Genomic DNA, 20,595 nt, shown 5'->3' on the forward strand with positions numbered 1-20,595 from the left:
ACCTTAAGATGCTGTGTCAAATTCTGATCTCCTTCTGGAGTGTCTGAAGACAGCTACGGTGTACTTAAATGAAAAAAAAACCTCTATAAAAAAAAAAAAAAAAAAAAAAAAAAAAAAAAAAGACCAGGAAGGTAAATCATCAGAGAAACCCTGTTGGCTTCAGGCAAGATCTTGATTCCACGCCCACCCAGCAGAGTAGTAATAGGTTCTGTTTTACTTTGATTAATGTTGTCTGGTTTTGCCAGAGGCCGTTAGCACGAAGTCCAGCCCTTGACCTAAGTGTGGTATTCTCTTGTCTTTGTCACCTTAAAACTTAGCTCTGGGTGGAGAGGGGTGCTGTGAAGAGTGGAGAGATGGAGGTGGCTCTTCTCGACAGCATGTTCCAGATGGGACCCACCAGATATTATCCAGATCTTGTGTGGGTGAGAAAGGAGAACCTTAATTTTCGTTTTGTTAGATAGGTGTCTGAGACTGGGCAAGTTTTCCTGCTAGTCTAATGAATGACTGATTGATTTGCCTTCTATTACTGGGTTTCTTCCAGCTCATTACAGAGAGCCTTTTGCAGATTCGGATGCCTTTAGAAACTTTATGGATCTAATTCATTTGTGACCTGGGATCCACAGTCTAGGGACATTGTACCAAAGAGAACAGTGACAAAGTGAGCTTTATTGATGAATAGCACTTATGTATGTGCCTTCTGTGCCTGCTTTGAGCTCTGCTGTTACATGAATTATCAACTGAGCCTTCAGGCTGATTACATCTGCTTGAATACCTCAGTGAGAAGCAGGCATTTCACAGAGATGCTACTCCAGAGGTTGGATGCATGATGTAGTTGAAGAACCTTGGCATGATGGGAGGAAAGAATGCTGGACTTAAGATGTCTGGCTTGGGTTCTACAAGTCTGTGTGGCTCTCAATTGCTTTTTCACTTAGAAATGAGAAAAGAGGCAGTTGTAAGAGGAGACCCCTGGAGGGAGAGATGTCCACTTTTATGAGAATTTTCAGCATGGTGTTCCAAAGATGATCTTTTGTGTTTAGCCTCAAGGAAGGAGCAGGGGATAGAGATAGCAAAGGGAGAATTTTCACAGGAAGATGTAAGAAGGAAGTGTTGGGAGTGTGGCCTGAATGCAAGTACCAGTAGTCCTGTTTGGTTCAACCATAAGGGTTTGTGCTACTCATTCTTGGATGATGAATGAAGCCTGCCTGGTCAAGTCCATGTCTAGTCTCTCTCTGGCTCTTTGTTGTCTCCTCATTCTACCCTGGACTTCCCAAGCCTTCACAGCCCACATGGAATTCCCTGGATTCCCACTGTCTGAGCATCTGCTATAGACAGCCTTGTATGTTAGTCTGAGCCATGGGATCTGCAGGTCCCTGCTGAGGCTTCACAGCACAGGACACAGTGGAATCCTGACCCAGATCCACACTACAGGCAGACCGAGCCACCAAAATTGAGCTGTCCTTTGGTGAGGTCAGACCAAATCCTTCCTTGTGCCACAGTCACTCTCGCTGGTTGCTCCTGGGCTAATGCTGATGTGCTAATGGTAACCAAAGTGAGAGGGGCATGGGCCATGTTGAAGCTGAGGCTGAAGGTAGAGAAGAGAAATGTCTAGACATAAAAGTTAGCTGCTATATAATTCGTGGTCAGTGCGGACATGGTTCCTCCCTTGGGGTCTTGCTACTTAAGGTAAGAGAAGAGTATATCCATTGTCCTTCAGCCCTGAGTTCTGTGTTCTCTGAGAACCCCGAGACACTCCAGTCTACCCCAAGCCGCTGCTGGAGGAAGAGAGATTAGTGCGCTTACTATGAAGACTGTGGACTCCAGACTTCTTCCTGCAGGCCTTGCAGGGGTTCTATCATCCTCACTAGCTTACTGTTTCTCCAAGAAGAGTGGAGTTATCCATCTGCCATCACATACCATCTCCAGGATCTCTTGGTACCTTAATTCCCAAAGCCATAATCGAAACATACTCAGATCTGATAAGCCAATGAGAAAACGAGGTTCAAGCACTTGTTCAGCATGAGTCTTGTTGTTTCTCTGCTCCGGAGTGTCTCCTTTCCTCACTGTGAAAAGGGAGGATTTTCACAGGAGGATGTAAGAAGGAACTGTGAGAGTGTGAACTGAATACAAGTACCAGCAGTCCTGTTTGGTTCAACCATAAGGATCTCGTGTTTGAACAACACCCAGGAATTCGCTTGCTTGAGACCTTTTTATTATATCTGCCTCTAGAGCACTCAAAAGGGTCTTGGCTGGAAAGCTGTGTCATAGGTGAGAGTCCCAAGGCAGATGTGTGCATCTGTTCCTGGAGAGGGAAATCTATTGCATTTTTAAAATTCTATAGGCAGCACAGATGAGGGAACATTTATCTTTGCAGTTGAATGAAGCCTACAGCAGCATTCAATATCAGGCTTAATACTATTCATAATCATTGCTCATAATCATTGCGCTGCATAATTTAGTCATAGATATCAAATAGCTGACATGAATGGGTGTAATTAGCAGTGCTTTTTCATAGCCAAGCAATATTTGAGGGCTCTTTTTTCACTCCTAAAATCTATTCATCCATTGTGAAATATTTGAGTGCCAACAGTGCAGTAGACATGCAGTAGGTGGGTCACAAATGTGTCTTTGTGCTCTGTACCATTTAATCATCATCATGTGTCCTGAACAAGACTTTTTAGCTCCTGGCACCACCATATCCTAAGCGTCTGTCCTCTTGCCCCACCCCACAAGCCTTCAGGGTCTCAGGGATTTCAGTGGTTGAGGAGACTTTCTGGTCCATGAGTCTGGGGACTTTGGGGGTGACTGGAGACAGGCAGAGAAGAGAAACTTAAGTTAAATGTGAGAGCCTTGCAGCGGCTGCATGAAAGGCATGGGGGGCGGGCATAAACACTGGTTCTCTTCAGCTAGTCCTGTAGCCTGTGGAGTAGACACCCTAAAACAACCCAACATAGTTAGCTTCAGGCTAGGGTTACAAGTTGTGCCACCATACCCAGTTACATTCAAACTCTGAAATTCAACAATATAAAACCAATTAATGACGAAGCTGCTTGGTTTTCTAGGTGAATGATAACAGCTTAGAAAGGAAAGCAATGGTACCTGTTGCCTGCAGCTGGGAAGAGCAGTTACTGCCTTTCCAGTTAAAGACTGTTTAGTCGCCTCAAGCCAGGTTTTAAGCAGTGTTAGTTACATTGTATACAGGCTACCATAGAAAATAAAGAAGTTACACTGTGTCTGAATTGTTTCACTTGCCTGAGCCTATTCACACAGTGACTAATTTAACACTAAGTAGTTTCTAACCCCATGGCAGAATAATGGAGTCTCTTGTGGAATTTAAAAATCCATCCCCAGGTCCCAGCCTACAGACTGTGATTCTGCTGGTCTGATGTAAAGACCATAAGTACCAGTGTATTGGCCATGTACACCCAGGTTGGAGAATCTTAGAAGTGTGTCTAGCCTTTGGACTGTAAGGTATGACATTGTCAATTACATAGCTCATACTTAAACCAAGTTATTGAGGCTTGTTGTTCCTGCTGTTGTTGTTGCAAAAAGCAGTCTCAAAATATCTTAAGTAAGTTTACAATTGTGTGTCAGGCTGCATTCATAACAATCTTGGACACTTTAATCCCAAGGATACAACTTAGATTTGCCTACTAGTAAGCAAATTATTTTCTTTGTAGTTGTCAGAGGCCGTGCTCTGTCTGCTCTGGACATTATGTTTCTCCGTGACCATTGTCTGTGTTCCACCACCATTTGTACCCACCCATCACATCTGCCAAGACTAATCTCTGGGTATAGGTTGTGAAGCATCAGAGTACTAACGATGTCTCAAACATGGGTGCACCAATGAGGGCCTGGACACATTCAGATGAGTCTTTGGAAGTGTTTGCCCAGAAGCAGTGAGTGGGGTTGGACTAAGGGCATGAACGACATTGACAAAGATGACTCATGCCATAGTGGGGCATAAAGGAGAGAGGATGGAGAGTCAAGCTGAGAGGATGTGTTCTAAAAATACCAAAGCAGTATAGCCATCCTGAGTTCATGCAAGAAGAAAGAGAAAGAGAGGTTCCAAGAATCCCCTGTTCTTTCTGCCTTGGGAAGTCAAGGAGAAGAACAGAAGGCTGGGTAACTGAAGAATTCCTTTCAGGACGTAGAACCTTTGGGCATGTCCATATCCAATTGCCCGGGAGACAGGTATAGTACAGGTGTGAGTATTGGGACAGCTTGGGGGTGGGCAGTGGGTTAGTTTCATATCTGTTGCTGTGATAAAATATCCTGATACACTTAGGGGGAAGAGGAATTATTTCTGCTTACAATTCCATATTGTAGCCCATCATTGTCGGGGAAGTCCAGGCAAGAACTTGAGGCAGGTAGTCACGGCACATCCAAGCGTGGAGATAATAAGTGCAATCATGTTCATTTACTTTCTTGTACTTCTCCGGCTTGACTTCTCCACTCTTACATAGTCCAGGATGCCCTATCTGGGGAGTGGTGCTACCCACAGTGGGCTGGGTCTTCCTATATCAATTAACTTAAGACAGTTCCTCACTGACATGTCCACAAGGCAACCCAATATAGGCAGCCATCACTGAGACTCTCATGTAATTCTAGGTTGTGTCACATTGATAAGTAAAGCTAACCATGGCAGGTGGTATCGGAAAATGGTAACTTGTAGGTTGCAGATTGATGGGGAAAGGTGAGCTTACCTAAGGGGTCACCTGGAGAAGGGAGGGTGATGTTGCAATTTATCTTCCAGGTGGGGGCTAAATTTAGAAGATGCAGGGATGAAGCAGTCTGTAGAAAATGAAAACTCTTGTATTTTATTGCCAGGTCAAAGGAAGCCAGTTGTAGCAAGGAAGAGCTTGTGTTTTAGGTGAATTTCTTAAGTTCCCTGGATCTAGATTCCAACTGGATAGCTGAGGCTGTGCAATGGTGGTGCATGTCTTTACTCCCAGCACTTGGGAGGCAGAGGCAGATGGATTTCTGAGTTCGAGGCCAGCCTGGTCTACAGAGTGAGTTCCGGGACAGCCAGAGCTACACAGAGAAATCCTGTCTCGAAAAAACAAAAACAAACAAAAAACGAGATAGCTGGCTATGGAGAGGTCATGTTGCTTCAGCATATCTTTCCCTGTGAAGCAGTTCCAGGACCAAACGAAATAGCTTATTACACTTATTTCACATATGTGTCACCATCACCACCAGCTAGTGACACAACCACAACAAGCCTGTAAAGCCCAAAGTCACAGCAAGTGTTTCCCTGTTTCTTGTGATCACCCCAAAGGATTTTACTCTCAAACTGTGCTTGAGGAGTCAGCAAATGGTAAGGAACACACCCCAGAACTCAATGGCTGCCCTAGGTCTGGAGCCACAGAATAAAGGATCAGCAGGAGGCTGTGGGGCTCATCATTGAGCCACTTGCTCTATGAACCAAGGAGCTGGCATTTCCCACTCACAGCTGGAGCGGGGTGGGGGCATGCAGGGGCGGGGTGGGGGGAGGAGTTGGTCCTCAGTCTGTCTTTGCTTATGTGTTGGGGAGGTGGGATGGATGGAGCTTTCAGGGATTCTTTCTCTCAGATGTGGTGCAGAGGAGTTGTATTATCTTCATGTATGTATCGCACTACACCTATGTGGTTTATAAACAGAGCTCTTGGCTCCCAGGATCCCCCTAAAACAAATGTGGAAAATGAACTTATCCTTTATGCAGAAGTTCATTTTCATCTTATCAAGCAAACACTTGAGACTGACTGCTAAGCACAAGTTATAAGCTTTCTCCGGTTGTTTCCTTTTGTTTGAATTTATTGAAACAGACAGGATATAATGTTACCATTTTGAAATAGTCATCCTTTCCAAGTTTCATGGTTGCTTTTCCCATAGTCTCCTGGCGAGCACCCCTGTCCATGGTACTGACACAGACGGCTTTATTGAACAGTTTATTCCTGTTCTCTAGCATGGTGGTTTCCCACTGCTGCCAGAGTAGATGCTCTGTGTATCAATGGGGTGTTGACAGTGTAATTAAAGAGTAGACAGCAAGGAGGAGTAGATTGATTATCCCTGGGATAAATAGAATATTTCCTGACACTCGTGTTTGTAGATGATTTGTCACTCTAGAGAGAACAATAGAATGGCTGTACCCCAAATCAGAGCTGATGAGTCCTCTCTGTGCTTTGACAAAATGAGATGTCCTCTCACTCCTGATTTACAAGTAGGCTGGGTATGAGGAGTCTAAGATATGATGTTCTCACTTCATCTTCTCACTGAGATTCCAGTTCAGAGATTTAGATTGGTGCCTGTCTGAGACTCCACACGGTTAGCCCCATCCCTGCCATAAATGGCCCATGGGTGGGGGGGGGGGCAGTATGACTAGATTGGTTTTACAGGAAGGAAACTGCACAAGTTTAAGGGGCTCTGGCTTGGACCTCAGCACTTGCCACTATATATGACTACAAGGCTGGAGGCTGTGCTCATAGCATAGTCCCAGGTGCTGGACTGTCCATCTAAGACCTTTTATCTGATGCTCTTTATCGTGAGACTTAGGCTTTAGGGCATTAGGTCAATGGTTAACACCTTAGTAAATCATGGAGTACGTGCCATAATGATGCAGTGTTTGGCCAGAGGAGTTGACAGTGAGCCAGTCAGTGCCGAGGATGCCTGACATGTCACCTAGTATTGGGGCTAGATTTGCTAACACTGCTTCATTATCCTGGCAAGTGATGGTCATAAGGAAGATGTGCCATAGACCAAGGAGGGTTGGACAGAGACAGAAACTTGTATTCTTTCTCTCTTGCTCAGGCACTGTGAGCACATTCTTGGACCTGCTCAGCTTCTGGTTTCTCTTAAGAGACAAAGCCTGAGACCTGTTGATTTTATGGCTACTAAGTGTGAGATGCATGACTAAGGGCTTTGCAAACACCCGGGCATGATGTTAATAGGCTAGTAATTAAATTAAAAAGCAGTTGTACATGAGGCATTATGAGGCATGAGGTGATTGAGCACCAGGCATTAAAAGCTCTGAGATGAAAAGTGGGTAATTGGTTTGATCTAGGAAAGCATCCAGCTGCCATGGCACAGGAGGGAATGAAGGACAAAGCCCTGCTGTGGTGTGGACGTAGTCAGGAGGGAAAAGAGTGGCAGGCAGTGAGGCCGAGCAGAGGCGCTGGGTGGCCTAGGATTTGAGCCCAGTGGGTTGTGGCTCTCCTTTAGAAGCCAAATGATGCTACTGGAAGACTTAACAGCAAGGGGTAGGTAGAGCCTGGATGGTGGGCAAGGGAGGGCACTTAGCTTAAAGTGCTGCAGTGGGAAACATGGAAGAAAAATGAGTCTTAAAAGCAAGTTTTGGACCCCTCATGTGTCCAAGAAAGGTGCAGCCTGGGGTGAGTTGTGACTAGAGGCAGATGTATATGACATTGCTAGGCATTAGAGGCAGGTGTATATGCTGGTGCCAGGCATTAGAGGCAGGTGCACATGAGAGCATCAGGCATTAGAGGCAGGTGTAGAGGCAGATGTATATGCCAGTGTCAGACATTAGAAGCAGGTATATGTGTTGGTGTCTGGCATTAGAGGTAGGTGAGTATGGCAGTGTCTGGCATAAGAGGCAGGTGTATATGACAGTGTCAGGCATTAGAGGCAAGTGTACATGACAGTGTCGAGCATTAGAGGCAGGTGTATATGACAGTGTCAGGCATCAGAGGCAGGTGTATATGGCAGTGTCAGACATTAGAAACAGGTATATATGCTGGTGTCTGGCATTAGAGGTAGGTGAGTATGCCAGTGTCGGGCATTAGAGGAAGGTGTATATGCCAATATCTGACATTAGAGGTAGGTGTATATGCTGGTGTTGGGCATTTTGCCAGAAGCTGTAGGATAGCTGAGCTGGATATCCCAGAATCCTCTGCTCTTATGTGAGGCAGAGGCCTTTCAGTGCATTTCCTGTCTGCAGTAGTAAATGTCATCCTAGAGACAGCTTGGACCTTGGCTAACATCTGGACACGAGATTCCTTAGCCTTGCCTTCTCTAACGGAAATTTTACTGGGGTAGGAGAAAGGGATTTATTGAAAAGCAGATTGGCTCAAGTTACATCTAAGTCATCTCTATAAGTGGGCTGAGTAGCTGGAGCCAACATTGCTTGTATTTTTGGAGGATATTGTGTTAAAATCTATATTTATGCATGTATCCTCACACCCATCCCCAAATGACCTAAAATAGGGAACTAGTCTTTTTCTTAGTCACAGCTCCTATTAATATATTAGTTGTAGAATTACTGAATGTCAAAAATGGAGAGGCTTACATGGGAACACACATTGCAGCTTCCTACCTAGAGATGGAAAGACAGGATGCCAGAGAAAGACACAAATAAATGCCATGCAGCAAGGACTGCAGCCAGTGTCACATGAAATGTGGCAACATATTAGAAGTAGAACAAAATAAATGGCTCTCGACTTGAAGAGATGAGAAATAATGTCTTCTGAGAAGCCTAGGGTAGGGAATCAGGATGACTCCCAAGGGCCTGCATTGAAGACACGCCAGACAGAGGGAGTCCCCCAAATGCATTCCTGGGGGGAGGTATATACTGCACATAGACTAAGTGGTCAATGTGGCTGATTCACAAAACCATCATATAATCGTGTAGCAGATATGCAGTGAAGAGAGTTTCCTCTATAACATGGTGGAGCGGCTTACAGAGCCTGTCAGAACTGGGGATCAACACACTAAACAGGTTTTTTTAATTGAATTTTTTTATTTACATTTCAAATATCTCCTTTTCCAGTTTCTTCCCCAGAAATCCCCTATCCCATCCCCCCGTCCTCCTGCATCTATGAGGGTGTGCTCCCACCCACCCACTCATCCACTCTCCCACTCCTGCGTCCCTGCCCTTGCATTCCCCTACACTGAGGCATGGAGCCTTCACAGGACCAAGGGCTTCTTCTCTCATTGATGTTTGGCAAGACCATCCTCTGCTACATATACAGCTGGATCCATGGGTCCCTCTATGTGTACACATTGGTTGGTGGTTTAGACTCTGGGAGCTCTGGTTGGTTGATAATGTTTTTCTTCCTATAGGCTTGCAAACCCCTTCAGCTCCTTCAATCCTTTCTCTAACTCCTTCCTCCATTGGGGACCCAGTGATCAGTTCAATAGTTGGCTGAGAGCATCCACCTCTGTATATGTCAGGCTCTGGCAGAGCCACTCAGGAGACGGCTATATCAGGCTCCTGTAAGCATGCACTTCTTGGCATCCACAATAGTGTCTGCATTGGGTGACTGTATATGGGATGGATCTCCAGGTGGGGCAGTCTCTGTATGGCCTTTCCTTCAGTCTTTGTTTCACACTTCGTCTCCATGTTTGCTCCCAAGAGTATTTTGTTCCCCTGCCTAAAAGGAACTAAAGCACCCATACTTTGGTCTTCTGTCTTCTTGAGCATCATGTGGTCTGTGAATTGTATCTTGGATATTCTGAGCTTTTGGGCTAATATCCACTCATCAGAGAGTGCATACCATGTGGGTTCTTTTGTGCTTGGGTTACCTCACTCAGGATGCTCAATGCACCAAACTCGTTAATGGCCTCAGTGTTACACTGTAGCAGGGTCCTTATGCTCAGCTGAGGACCCTGAGGAGCTGATAGCTATTTAAGTTTTTGAAAAAGGAAAAATGTAATTAGAGCATCGATTTAGAAAGTTAATCTGGCAAGGGTGTAAGGATAAATTAGAGACTTGAGTACCAAATGAAGGCAGCCACTCAGAACAGCTTAAGGCTCAAGGATCTCAGCACTAAGACGGAGCTGAAGTGATTGGCTAAGTTAACAATCATGTGCAAAGTCAGTCCATCAGTAATACAATTGAGTTCAAAATCTTTTAATGTCTGTGTCCTGGATTCCGGCTCTGAGTCAGGAGGACAGCTAACATAGGAAGAACTAAATGTAAGGTGGTGTTGTCCCATCATCCTGTGGGTGGATACACAGTAGTGTGCATGCCTCCCAGGCCTATTCAAAGGAACTTGGTAGTCTAAGAAGTGGGTTTATCTCACTTGAACATATGTGGAGAACCTGTCCTTATATAGTCACCGGATTAATCAATTACTTTCAGTAGTTGTCACTAAAGGAACTCATATCCAGAAATGGTGTTTGTATGGTGTGTGTGTGTGTACAGCGTATGCATGGGTGTGTGTATATGGGTGTGTGTGGGTGGATGTGGGTAGGTGTGTATGTATGTGTGTATGTGTGTGTATGTATGTGTGTGTATGTATGTGTGTGTATGTATGTGTATGTATGTGTGTATATGTATGTGTGTGTGTATGTGTGTGTATGTGTGTGTATGTGTGTGTATATGGTATGTGTACAGTGGGTATATGGTGTGTGTGTGTGTGTGTGGTGTGTGTATATGTGTGTGTATGGTATGTGTGTATGTGTGTGTATGGTATGTGTACAGTGTATGTGTGTATGGTATGTGTACAGTGTGTATATGGTGTATATATATGTGTATGGTATGTGTAGAGTGTGTGTATGTGTGGGTGAGAGTGTATGTGTGTATATCTGTATGTGTGTGTGCATGTGTATATGTATTTGTGTGTGTGTATGTATACACTCCTTTCCTCAGTTGGTCTCCAACTCCTTCTTTGAGACAGGATCTCTCCCTAACTTTGATGCTCACCTACTGGTTAGGATTGCTGGCCAGCCAGCCTCAGGGCCACTCTTTCCTGTCCTTGCTTCCTTGGTGCTGGGATCACAGGTGCACACACTCACGCAGCCTTTTATGTTCACGCCGGGGATCCAAACTCGGGCCCTCACACTTGCACAGTGAGCACTCTGTTGACTGAGCCTTGTTGCCAGAACAATGCAGAAAATTTGAAAGTAGAGGACAGCTAGCTGTGATATTGGTGAACCCCGGGCTGTGTCTGTGCCTCCTCCCCCCCGCTACACTGCTGGGGTTTGATGATTTTACTTCCTTTTTTTTTTTAATTCTTGACACTTGTCACATAAGCTAGTCCTTTGTTTTTCCTTCTTGGCCACTTATCTTTGGACAAGGCCGCTTGTCTCCTAAAGCATCTTGCCTCTTGTGTGCATCATTCTCTCCTCTGAGCAGCGCATGCTTGGTTGTGCCTCGGTGTTGTACAAAGTAGGTGGCACCTTGACACTGAGAGTGGGACGTGATAAGGATTCCTGCTTTGTGCCTTATTTGTCTTTGTCAAGGAAGATGTTTTACCCAGATCCCTTTGCTGTTCAATTTCCTGTGTGTGCTATGCTGCGGCTGGATGCCTGGAGCACTGATGTGTCCCCCTCTCCGACAGAGCTATTCGTTCTATGTTACACCCCTGGATCCTTGTTAAATGGAACAGTATGCACCTCTTCGTTCTGAGTGGCTCTCTGCTGAGGACCAGGGCGCGGCACATTCTGCACTCACCCTCTTATTGTGGAATAAAAGCAGAGCACAGCTCTAGAGTCTGGGGCTGCCCAGTCTGGCTCTTGTTACACACAGGAAGCTCTCAGGGTAACCCCAGAGAAGAGAGGTGGCCCACGTCATACAGAAATGACAGTTGCCAAGGTGTAAAGCCAGGCTGGTAAAGCCACCCCACCATCTTGAATGCTTGTGTTTATCAGTTCTCTAAGAGCCTGATGATAAACGTATGGAGAGCAGAGGTGACACCTAACGTTGTCTCTGAGGTCCAGTGTATATAATGTAAAACAAAACAAAACAAAACAAACAACAAATGGATGGACATGGAGGATGGAGAGATGGCTCAGCATCTGAGAGCACTTGCTGCTCTTGCAGAAGAGCTGGATTTGGTTCCCAGCACCCCTGGGGTGACTCACAAACATCTGTAACTCCAATCCCAGGGGATCCTCTAATGGCACCAGGCACACACATGGTAAACATATAGAAAACCAGACAAACATCCATAATAAGTAAATAAGTAATTATTTAATTTTAAAAATGGAAAAAATGGGAGCCACATTTGTGGACCTGTTTGGAGGCTACCTTTTAGTGTTATGGGAGCGAGGAGAGAAGAAACGGACACTGATAAGAATGAAATGACTTAGAACAAAGAGGGATCTCGGGATGCTGTGGGGAATTTCATTGCCCAAGTACGAAGAAGGAATCTACATACGTTTTCATATAGTTGGCTGGGTGGCCAATTAAACGATCCACATGTTCAACCATATCCATTCTCCATTCAGAGCCCCAAGGGTCCCTTTGTGAATGTCCGTGATTGTGAGCTGCAACCTCAGGGTTCTGTGCTCATGGGGACTGAGTGGATCCAGGTTAGCCCACTTCCTGCTCCCCATCCTTTATAGTGCTCACACCCCCAGCTGGCCTCTTCTCTCTGTCTGGTCCCTCTGTCTCTCTCAAGTAGGACAGGTTCCTTTACCTCACCATCCCCTGTCCAGTTTCTCTGCATTGTCCCTGATCTGGACACAGCTGGTGGTTTTGGTTGTTTTGTTTTCACTCCTGCTGATAGTAACTAGCAAGGTAGGGTAGGGGTAGATCATCATGGAGGCCTCTCAGTTATTCTGTTACCCAGTCTGCCTAGGAAATCATGGGACCCAGCGCTAGGAATCCTGAGTTTTAAGCATGCCTCCATTTGGGAAAGAAGGGGATTGCATCCACCGAGCCCTAAGCTGCTTATTATAGTTCACCAGTTGACTTTTGAGTACATACGTGGTACCAGGCACAGCTGTCAGGGCTGACAACTGGAAGTAGAATGTCTGCCTTCCTCATGGTTTTGTGAACGTAAGGGATGATGGTCATGTTCACCACTTCTTAAGCAATTTCTTACCCTCAACTCTGTCCCAAATATTTGTCATTCCTCTCTGCTTTGAATACCCCGGTTCCTTGGGGGCATAAAGACATGCACCTTTAATTTCTTATATGTCTTCCTGCGTTGTCTTTTAAAAGAATAACTGTAGTTTTCCATCCTGTGTGAGGTATCCTCTTTTCCTGACTTGAGTTTGTCCCCTTGGTTGTGGTGAGGGTGATATCATGCCCTTTATGCATCTGTATAAACAAAATGTTCAAATCCACACAACTAACCTGCTAGCTAGACTCAATACAAGAGAAGACCCTTGTTCTTGTCAGAAAACTTATAGGGAATTCAGTGGCACATAGTAGGCCTATTGTAGGAACAAAGACAAAAGGATAAATGTTCTTAGGATAATGGGCATCATGTCCCAATTTGTAGGGTAAGCTGCTGGGTACACCATTCTTCCGCTCGGTGGTGGAGGGCCTGTGCTATTAGAAACCCCTGCTCAGATATGCCTTCTTCCTCCCATTTTCAGAGCTTATGTAGACCTATGAATGAGGGCAGACTTTACAGTTATCCACATTTATTCCCCAAGAGATGCTTCTCACCAGGTTGCCCCTCATCAGAGTCCCTGGCAGGCAGCAGCACCTTGCCATGGCCAGTGACTGACCGGAGCTCTTTCCCTTCCAGAGATGAAAAGAACCAATCCATCATAGTCAGCGGAGAGTCTGGAGCAGGCAAGACGGTGTCGGCCAAGTACGCCATGCGCTATTTTGCCACCGTTGGTGGCTCAGCCAGTGATACCAACATTGAAGAGAAGGTCCTAGCATCCAGCCCCATCATGGAGGTAAAGCCTTCCCAGGGAGTCGCTGGGGGGTTGAATGTGACATGGGCTATGAAGAGAATCACTGAAGCAGCTCACTTAGGCAGCCCTGTCACTCTTCCTCTATCAGGAGGGGGAGGGTATAGGTACCTCTGAAATTCTGGGTTAAAGATAATCATCCTGCAGGGCCCTGTGTTAGGTCGACCGTCTTCATACTCTGTGTCCTTGGACCTTGTGCGTGCTATAGTAATGGCCCCTTCCACCTGCTGTACCTTTGCAGCCTCCCCTTCATGCTGCCATCATGGGTCAGAAAATTAGCATTGCCCTAGAACCAGTAGATACTTCGAAGATCTCTCTGCATGAAGAGGCGGCTCTCATGCAGGCTGAGACTGATGAATTGAAACAGGATCCTTTTTGGCCTGTCTTTGTGGAGAAGATGATAAAGGAGAGCCAGCACACTCAGGACAGCATCACTTCTGCTGAAGATCTTTAGAAACTGTTACCTGAAATGGCATGAAGTAGCCAAGGCATGCCCTGTCTATTTCTTTACCCTGTCTGGGTCCTGTCATTGGCTAGGACATTATGACGGGAACCTGGGTGGAGTAGCCTCAGAGAACGTGTGTTCAGGCCAAAATTATTTCTAAAAATTAGATCTTGCTGTAGCAAATAATGGCTTAGAGTCAAATCTGTCTGTCTGTCTGTCTGTCTATTATCTACCTACCTATCATCTATCTATCCCTATTCCTCTCTCTATCACTGTCTCTATCTCTCCTCTCTAAAGGGTTTATTCTGGTAGAGTAGGACTAAATGTCCTTCCTCTCTGCCACTAATATGGACTTAACCCCCTCAACTCTGGAGCCCTATTAGACTCAATGTGTTTGGTTGTCAGGGTTTTCTTTGTTTGTTTGTTTGTTTGTTTTTTAAGATTTATTTATTTATTTTATGTATGTGCGTACATTGTCACTGTCTTCAGCCACACCAGAAGAGGATCCCATTACAGATGGTTATAAACCACCATGTGGTTGCTGGAATTGAACTCCGGTCCTCTGGAAGAGCAGTCAGTGCTCTTAACCATGGAGCTATCTCTCCAGCCCCTGTCAGGGGGGGGGGGGTTGGNGATATTTTTGAAGCTGCCTTTTTCAAAAGAGCAATGGTTCTTCTTCTAGTTTGTGAGTCTTCAGATCAGTAATTCTGCCATGTTATTTTCCTGAACGTCAGGGCTTGTTTGTGAAAGTTTAAGGGACCTGCTTCCTAGGAACCCTCACGTGAACTTTACCTGTTCAGAACGTCGAACCAAAACCGTATTGGGCTTTGCAGCTGCTGTCTGATTTTAATAATCTACAAGAAGGGTGTTGGAAAGTTAATGTTTATCTGTCCGTTACGAAAAGGATCTCTGATAAAGCTGAATGGAGCTCGGCTGGGAAGGAAACAGAAATGGCCCAGTTGAGATAAGATCTGGGTTTGCTGTGTGTTCAGCCCCAGCAACCCAGACGAGTCATGGCAGCTGTGGATCTTTCCATTGTCACGGAAATCTCCTGGACCTTCTGTGGTCTCCTTTGTGTCCCTCTATCCCTCTGCTCTCGCCAAGTGCAAGAGTAAATTCAGAGTCTCAGGTCAGGTTTTTGGTTATTTAAGCTAAATTTCTACCTTCAAAACTGTCCTTCCTGCTGAGTGACAAGAGACTGCTTGTCCTCTAAGAATTCAGAAGCTAGCTTCATTGTTCTTATATAAATTAGAGCATGGTCGATAGAATTGAAGGTGCTTTTACCAAGAGCATAAAAGCTACAAGGAGAACTTTCATTTATACTGGTGCTTTGGAACTGGTTGGGCTCAGTGGTACACGCCTTTGTCTCAGCACTTGGGTGACAGAGGTAGGAGGGTGGCAGAGCTTGGCTTCAAAGAGTTCAGAGTTTGAGGCCAGCCAGGAGAGGGTGAAGGAAGGAGGGGAAGGGGGAGGGGAGGGGGAGAAGGAAGGGGAGAGGGGGGGAGGGGGAGAGACAAAGACAACAGAGACAGAGACAAACTGATTACTGTATGGGAGGGAGGCTCAATAAAACTTCAGACACTGGACTGCACATCTGGAGTTTCTGATTCAGGTCTACACTGGACTGCACATCTGGAGTTCCTGATTCAGAAGGTCTAGAAAAAGGACCAGTGCTCTGCATTTCTCATGAGCACCGATGTGATAGTGATGTTTCTGATCCAGATACACCATTGCAGAACCAGCCACCTGTTATAAAGACGAGGAGGGACCTCTGACAGTATGGACAATGACAGAATCCCTGTGGTTCCGTAGCCAGCTGGCATTCCACATCCTGATGTATCTGACACTCCACATCCTGATGCATTGTCTCCAGCGTTTTCATGGGGATTGGAGCATAACCGTGTCGTTAAGTTTGAGTGAACTTACTACCCCCAGCATGCATTAGGCTTTCCACAGCAAACTCTGTTGTCCAACACTCAGTTGGTATCTAGTTTAAGTTATGTAGTTCTAAGACTTCTGAAGTCAGGCCCTGCCTGTGGCCCCAGTGCAGAAGAAACCCATGGACTGTGGCTTTGGTACCGTATGTGTGCCTGCGTTAGAGCAACTAGGCCAGCACTTTGCAACTCACACTATTTTCTCTGAACCAGACTGGCTTTCTCCATGGATCGATTTTCAGTGCTCAGTTTATCTCCTAGGCAGATTTCAGAGACATGGACCTTCTTCTAAAGATAAAGCAGTTACTCTTGGCAAAGCAGAGAATTCTCTCTTTGATGCTTGGTGACTGATCAAAGTAAATGTTAGTCACTCTTGGAGTTCAGCACAAGCAAGATACCATGTTACTAAATAAAACAAAAGGGGCATTTTCAAAATTTTTTATTGTGAAAAATATACATGGCAAAACATTTCCACTTTAGGTATATGATTCAGAGGCATGAAATACACTCATTGTTTATCTACCACTACCATCTGTTGCCAGAACTTTCCCATTACCCCAGTAGAAACACTGTTCCCATTGAAGGATTACTTCCTCAGGTCCTTGGCAAACTGATTTCAACCTCTTGTTTTTGACTCGCTCCTTTGGGGACTTCATGTGAAGGGCATCCTACAATACTGGTCCGTGTGTATCAGGTTAGATTTACTTGGCATGATGTTTTCAAGATCCACTCATATTTTAGCATTTATCGATACTTTGTTCTTTTTATGGCTGTGTCTCTCATTGCATACATTCACTGGGATTTGTTCAGCCATTTCTCACTTGATGGGCATGTGGTTGTTTCTGCCTTTTGCCTATTGTGGGTACTCTTCCTGTGGACATTGATACAGAAGTTATCGACTTAAGTCCCTGCCCTGGGAATACTTTTAAGTTATTGTGGTTACTAATAACTGAAAGCGTGCACTGTTTGTTATGGACTGAGTAGGCTTCTGAGTTCTGTGAGCAGGATGCTTGAGCACGCTAGAAACATAAGAACAACATGCATTCCCCCAGGAGACCAAGGTATGCTTAACTGCTCGGGTCTGGATGAAGAGGAGTGTAGACATGAACTACCCTCATTATGGTTGTGTAAGTAAATATTGTTGTTTGAGCCCCAGACATTCACTCTCTGCCTTGGGCAACTTGCTGCTTGGGAAACCATCCACTTAAAGCGCTCAGGATTCCTCCCTCCAATTGTGAGCCTTTGGTGCTATCTTTGGGGGAAAGCTTGAATTTGGTTGTAGAGAGGAGGCAGCAGAATTAGGAGGAACCCTGGCTGGGAAATCCGGTGTTACCGACAGAAAATGAACAACTTTTGTTCTACCAAAGTTGGGCACAACTTTTCAAATGTTCCAGGTTTAGCCTTCCCTATGTGTCAGGAAGTCATCTTGTGGCTCCTCCAAGTGTCTCAGTTAGGAGCAGCTGATTCCTGGCTATTCTGCCCAGACTCTGGGAAGAGTCCCTGCCTGGCTCACCCCCAAGCAATCAGTTACTGTGGCATGTCTCCTTGCTTCCACTGCAGACACTTCCCGGGGAGACAGAACTGGGCATAGTCTGAGCATGCACAAGTACCAGTAGGCTGCGCTGAGTGGCAGCTGTTGAATTATGCAGACTGGGGGCTGGGCTGGATTGGCTGGGGGAGATCGGTGTGATTCGTTGACAGTGCTCTCTGACCCTAGTTTTCTTAAACACCTTGAGAGCATCCTAGGAGAGATTTATGCCTAAGTCTGTACTGATTAGGAGAACATTGCTAATCAGGAGATCAGGAGGAGGCAGGAATAGAACCCGAGTCCCAGGGTATGGAATCATGAAACCAGACCGTGATGGTTTGTATATCCTTGGATCAGGGAGTGGCACCATCTGGAGGTGCGGCCTTGTTGAAATAGGTGTGACCTGGTTGGAATGGGTGTGTCACTGTGGGTGTGGGCATAAGATCCTTACTCTAGTTGCCTGGAAGTCAGTCTGCCACTAGCAGCCTTTGGATGAAAATATAGAACTCTCAGCTCTGCCTGCGCCATGCCTGCCTGGATACTGCCATGCTCTCACCTTGATGATAATGGACTGAACCTCTGACTGAACCTGTAATCCAGCCCCAATTAAATGTTGTTTTTATAAGACTTGCCTTGGTCATGGTGTCTGTTTACAGCAGTAAAACCCTAACTAATACACAGACAGACCCTAAAAGCCACAGAATCTTCCCCTACTGGAAGGAGAAAGGTTGGAGCCACAGAGTAACAAATACAATTTTAAAAATGATAAAAGACCAAAGGTGTGAGTTTTAGGATTTTTGTCTTCATTGTTGTTTTGAAAATGGCTGCAGCTGTTTAACCAATTCAGACAAGAATCTGGTTCCTACGAGCCCTACATCTGTGTTCTTACTCAGCCTTACATTTAGCCACTCCAACATTGTCTATTTTAGACTCTGCTGCCCGTTGTCTCCACTGTGTTTTCTCCACTGGGAGGATTCTGCTGTCTGGGATTCACTGCAGGTTTCTCTTTCTCAGCCTTTGCCACTCTGCTGGCAGGCTGCATGCTCCCTCTCTTGTGTGCCCGTACAACTCTTGTCTGCCTCTCTGTTGTGTAACCCAATATTAAAGTTATTCATTGTATTTCTGTATATTACTATTCAATTTACATAGGAAAGTCTATTCAAATTTCACATTTCTGTATGCATGAACAGCAAAGAACATGCTGTGGTTGTCTGTCTGTCTGTCTATTTGTTTGTTTGTGCTAGGGAACCATTCTGTAGCCCTGACTGGCCTAGAACTTGCTGTGTCGACCAGGCTGGCCTTGGACTTATAGAGATCCTCCTGCCTCTGTCTCCCAAGTGCTGAGATTAAAGATATAAACCATCACCAACACATCTGGCCTGTGGTGATGAGTATAGTGTCTGTTTACAAAATAAGACATTTGAACTCCTTGAAATTTGAAACTGTAAATTGGAATTTGACATTATTCGTTGACAATGGTGACAGTAGATTGTGTCTCATAATCTACCACAAACTGGCTTTTGCTGATTGCTAACTCGTGTTTAGCCTATTCAGTTGTCTGTGTGTTTTAAGAGTGGTGAAATGTAGATGTGTGTTGCCATTGTTTAGACAGCACTGTAATGGGCCTACTATAGCACATTACCAGGAGGGCCAGACCATCTCCCTGTTGCTCTGTGTTGCAGCCACCGGTCATGCTGGGGTCTGTTAATTCATGGGAATACTAAGATGGTGGCGGTTATACTCAGTTGCCACACTTAATTCACTAGTGGGAAACCCACACAGAGAGACTTTACCCGAGTGCATGGCTGCTCTAACATGTTGGGGGAGCGATGTGGCTGCAGGCTTCTTTACATTGAAGGCCATAGGAAGCAGAGAGCCCATCGGGTGCAGCTATGTGGGACCTTAGGTCCAGGGCTGATTCTTTGATGTTTTTAGTGTGGTTTGTTTCTGAAGGATACCCTTCTTCCCTCCTTTCTTGGGAGGGTAGAATGATGATTGGTGCTTCTGCAGTCTGTCCTCCACAGCCCTCCACCCTGCCAACTGAGCTAGGAAAGGCTTCATTCGACGGCTGATAGTGCTTTCTAGTTTTACCTCGGATTTGGCTCGGTCCTTAGAACTGTGCGAGCTGCCCCCATATCAGGCAGCTTTTTTCTTCTTTTCTGACATGAGTGGTGGGGGCTGGGGGACAGCATGCAGGACTGTGATTCCGTGTAGTCTGCATCCAGACTTCAGGACCCAGATATACTTAAAATATACTGCTTCTCAGTCATATGACCTTGGGCAAATTATTTGACCTTCACAAGCATGTAAGTAGATTGAAAGTGATGGCTGTCTTTCAGAATCCTTGTCCACTTTAAGTGACACAATAAGCAGCCCAGGGCCTCGTGTTGGAGACCTGGGAAAGGCTAACTTTGGCCAACATTATAGAGCTTTTCCATCTTCAAAACGGAGCTGCCTTACTGAAGTGTGACATTGTCCCGTGGAGCTTAAGAGTCGTCTGAGCTGGCGACTTAGAAGCCCACCGATGTAACTATACTCTCATCCTTTCCTGGAGGAACGGCAGGGTGCGCAGGGCCCAGAAAGATGCATCGTAGGAAATTTCTGTGCAGTCAGAGAATGGTTGTCTGCCTGCCTTCAGGTTTGGATTTGAACAAGAAGGGCTAGTGGGCATGGGGAGCTGTGGGAAGAGAGTTCCAACACAGGGAATAGTGTAGGTGGGTCTTGTGTGACCATGGAGAGCTAACAGGGCTGTTGAAGAAACAAAAAAGAAGTGTTCTGGTTTTTAGAGCCGGAGACCGAGTACTAAATAATGAAAGGCAAGGCTGGTGGGCTACTGCTACCGGGTATGTGGCTATGCTGAGACTCTAAAACTATAGGGGAGTAGAAGCCACTGAAGCATTTTACACCAAGGATATAATTAGGTTCACATTTTTCACGGATTGTTCTGTTAGTCAAGAGGAATATTAGCTGCAGGATGCAAGGTCAGGAAGAGAAAGAGAGAGAGAGAGAGAGAGAGAGAAAGAAGAAGAAGAAGAAGAAGAAGAAGAAGAAGAAGAAGAAGAAGAAGAAGAAGAAGAAGAAGAAGAAGAAGAAGAAGA

General features: G+C 45.5%; 1 protein-coding gene across 4 annotated transcripts in view; it reads left to right on the forward strand.

Annotated features, from left to right (window-relative positions):
* The window catches only part of Myo5b (myosin VB), a 314,400-nt gene that overhangs the window by 152,380 nt on the left and 141,425 nt on the right, over nt 1–20,595 (forward strand). For all 4 annotated transcript variants that reach the window (XM_029472030.1, XM_021150181.2, XM_029472031.1 and 1 more), the window contains exon 5: nt 13,419–13,575. In XM_029472030.1, coding sequence (XP_029327890.1) covers nt 13,419–13,575 — 157 coding nt within the window. The remainder of the gene's footprint in view (nt 1–13,418; nt 13,576–20,595) is intronic.

This window comes from Mus caroli, chromosome 18 (assembly GCF_900094665.2).
Source record: "Mus caroli chromosome 18, CAROLI_EIJ_v1.1, whole genome shotgun sequence".
Lineage (NCBI taxonomy): Eukaryota > Metazoa > Chordata > Mammalia > Rodentia > Muridae > Mus > Mus caroli.